This window comes from Octodon degus, unplaced genomic scaffold (genome assembly GCF_000260255.1).
Source record: "Octodon degus isolate 3935 unplaced genomic scaffold, OctDeg1.0 scaffold00093, whole genome shotgun sequence".
NCBI lineage: Eukaryota > Metazoa > Chordata > Mammalia > Rodentia > Octodontidae > Octodon > Octodon degus.
This window is the reverse complement of record NW_004524669.1, coordinates 5,334,337-5,338,127: the sequence shown is the minus strand read 5'-3', so window position 1 is coordinate 5,338,127 and position 3,791 is coordinate 5,334,337. Positions and strand designations below refer to the sequence as shown.

Genomic DNA, 3,791 nt, shown 5'->3' with positions numbered 1-3,791 from the left:
TATTTATTTATTGTGTGTGTATGTGGCCAGCTCAGCCCACCAGGGGGCGGGGCTGGCTGGCATGTGGTGCTGGGGGATCGAACCGCGGTCCCTGTGCTTTCCCAAGCTTGTTCCAAGTAGGTGCTTTAGACCACTGAGCCATCTCGCCAGCCCCAGGAGATGAATTTTAGATTTAGGTATCTTTTTATTTAGATCTCTAACTAGATGAAAACCTACTTCCCTTAGCACAGGCTTACCTTTTCTTGCTGGCCCCTCCTCAGCAGGCTGAGCTGGAGCTAGCTTCCCCCCACCACTGAAAGGAAAACATTTATAAATTGTTTGAGAGAGAAAACCGGTTAAGAAACTTATAATCATTCTTTAAATGCAGTAGGCTTTGCAGGAAATAAACAAGAAACCCATACTTAAATGTTATGGAATATTAAAATACAAGATGAGGGGCTGGGGAGATGGCTCAGTGGAATCAGCGCTTCCCTGGCAAGTGCAAGGGCCTGAGATCAATCCCCAGTTCCAAACACACACACACACACACACACACACACACACACACACACACACACACCCCACAAAAAAACCCCAAAAACAAAAACAAAAAAACAAAACAAGATGAGGGGCTGGGGAGGTGGCTGGCTCAGTGGAATAAGCGCTTCCCTGGCAAGCGCAAGGGCCTGAGTTTAATCACTGGTTCCGCCAAAACAAACAAACAAACAAACAAACAAACAAACAAACAAGATGACAATAAAAGCAGTAATTTGCACACACAAACGGGCCGTATATTTTTACAGGTCTAACAACTGTGCAAATAAATAGCAATATTCTTTTTTTTGTTTTGTTTTGTTTCTTAGCAGAACTGGGGCAATATTCTTTTATAAATAAGAGAAGACTTTGAGATCTAAGACATGAGAAGTGAAGTGACCCCCAAAGGCCATACTGTCAATGGGTGCTGGTGGGAAGACTGACTCATAATACCGTTTGAAGATTTTGGTGGCATAAATACTCCCCTCATAGCCAATTGCAAGCCACCAAAGGGATGTCAACCGGCTAGCAAAACTCTAGAAAACTGATGATTGGCTCTAAACAAACCAGCTCCAGCACACCACTGAATGTAAAGTAAGAGAACAAAGAGAACATAACTATAACACAGTGTATAAAGTCAACATCCCATAAGGTACTTATTACTTGTAATTCTGGGCTGACAAGCTGCTGTTCCAAGCAGACTCACCTTGTAGGGGACTGGTGCTCTGTGTCTGAGCTCTGAGATCGGGCAGGAGGGTTAGAACTTCGCTTCACCCACGCATTCTCCTTTGGTGGAGGGGCTGGCATTACCTTTAGAGGCTGATCAGGTTTGGGAGGCTTAGAAGTTGGAGAGTGACAGTCTTCCTCCTTATTGAGCATTTCATTTTCTAGAGACTTCTCACTCTCTCTCCTTCGGGCATCTATGAAGTCAGGAGGGAAAGGTGAAATCACCAGAAAAAACAAAGATAAAACACAATAATCTACCAGACCATAAAGAAGTGAAGAGTGGTATATGCATCCACATTTATCATTATTTTGTTTTGAGACATGCTATTTAGTTCAAGCTGGAGGTGAACTCACTACACAGAAGTGAGCCGCCTGCCTCAGCCTCGAGTCCTGAGGTTATAGGCATGTACCACAATGCCTGGCTCTAACATTATTATTATTACTTTTTTGAGGAACGGAGGATTGAACTCAGACCTTTACACTTGCCAGAGAAACGCGTATTCCACTGAGCCATCTCCCTGGCCCCTCTAACATTTTTAAACAAGAGACCCTAATTTGGCTCCCAACAGAATGAATTACCCCTAAACCAGTGTTGCCCACATGTCATTTTGAGAAAAATGCTTTACTGGTACACAGAGAAATAAGAAAAAAATAGGGGCTGGCCAAATAGCTCAGCGGACTAAAGTGCCTACAAGCAGGTGCAGGGGCCGGGTGTTCAACCCCTGGGCCTGCCGTGCCAGACGCACCCCTAGGGTGCGCTGAAGACAGTGAATGAGACTGGGCGTGGTGTTGTGCACCTGTAATCCCAGGTCTTGGGAGGCTGTAAACAAGTGGATCATGAGTCCAATCTAGTAGTGAGACCCTGAACACCCTGTAGAGCCTTCCCTAAGATACAAAAAAAAAAAAAAAAGGAAAAAGAAAAAAATCATTGTGTATATAACTTAAATAGCTATCTGGTTTGCTCTGGGGAAGATACAGCTTTTTTTTTTTCCCAGAACGGGGGTTTGAACTCAGACCCTTGCGCTTGCTAGGCAAGCACTTATTCTACTGAGCCATCTCCTTGGCCCCCCAGGATATAGCTTTTCTAGCTACATTTCCTTTTTTTTTGGGGGGGGGGGCACTCAGAATGCCTTCAGGCAGGTCTGGTTTGGCTTGAGGATGAGGGGATCGAACCACAGCATCCTGAGCCTGACTGCTTTCTTTTAGCAGGCACTTAAACACCTGAGCTAGTGGGCAGGCCCCCTAGCTACATTTCCAATGTTCTAATGGCCTTAACTTGGAAAACAGTATGTCCACATGGGGGGAAAGAGGCCTGTGGTGAAACCCTAATCTCCAGCAACCATGCTCAACATCAAACTAGAAGGTCAATATACATGTGACACAGCTCCACATTTATATAATAAAACTATATGAGGGGGCATGTGTCTTCAAGGGCACTGTCTCCTTAAAATGAGAAGCGTATTATGTCAGAATCTTTCTACATTTGTTTTTTTTTGGCGGAGCTGGGGATTGAACTCAGGCCCTTGCGCTTGCTAGGGAAGTGCTTATTCTACTGAGCCATCTCCCTGCCCCTCTTTCTACATTTTAAGTGCAAGTTCTACAAAAGTAGGCATACAAATCAACCCAGCAACATCATGCTTCAACCTAAGCACAAAAAGGGGTATTATAAGCTGGGCTTGGTGGCACACGCCTGTAATCCCAGCACTTGGGAAGCTGAGGCAGGCGGATCCTTGTGAGCTCAAGACCAACCTCTGTCACAAAGTGAGCTCAAGGCCAGCCTGAATAGCATAGCTGAGACCCTGTCTCAAAAAGACAAAAAAAAAAATGGGGGGAGGGGAGAATGTGGCACTGCCCAGGCATTATATCTTGTAACTGAGAGACCTCAGTATAAATTATCTCCAGAAAATTCCTAGAATATTTGGATGAATTTCCAAGTCACTCTAGCCTTGACCCTTGCTTTGGAATGCTCAAGTAGCAATCAAAACAACAGATTTCAGTAAGAGAAAGGAGATACTGCAACTGAGACATTCACGTTTCCAAAACCTTAGAAGCACTTATGAGCAATTAGTAATGACTGAGGAAGGATGCAGACCAGAGTAACATCCCTGACAGCACTGCTCCAGTCATGTACAACATCAAAAAAGGCTTGCTTTCTGGGAACAGCTCACAGACTCCAGGCTATTACTAACTGTTCTGAAAAAACAAACATAAGATGAAGGGACAATTTTAGCAGTCAAGTATACTAGTTAGTGTAAGACTGGTATCAAACAGTACTCAAGTCTACTCTTGTACTCATTCCTTGGACTTCTGGGAAACAAATGATTGAAAACTCAGATCAATTCATACTAACTTTTGAGTTTATAACTGAATTTAATACTGCAAAGTCTCTACATTCCTTGTTTATAGACAACGTATAGAAAACAATGATGATACCCACCCTGGTCTGACTTACTTCTGCCAGATGGGGCCGCGGTCCCACTCTGTGATGATTCACTTCCTGTCCTTGACCTTTCCCGTTCCTGAGTTTCTTCACTTCGCCAGCTTGGATGCCT

At 44.2% G+C, this 3,791-nt stretch overlaps 1 protein-coding gene across 1 annotated transcript in view; it reads right to left on the bottom strand.

Moving 5' to 3' along the window:
- The window catches only part of Eif4b (eukaryotic translation initiation factor 4B), a 37,622-nt gene that overhangs the window by 2,188 nt on the left and 31,643 nt on the right, over positions 1–3,791 (bottom strand). The window contains exons 10-12 of the mRNA XM_004638004.2: positions 3,692–3,789; positions 1,220–1,433; positions 237–292 (exon numbers count right to left, since the gene is read on the bottom strand). Of these exons, the coding sequence (XP_004638061.1) occupies positions 237–292; positions 1,220–1,433; positions 3,692–3,789 (368 nt within the window). The remainder of the gene's footprint in view (positions 1–236; positions 293–1,219; positions 1,434–3,691; positions 3,790–3,791) is intronic.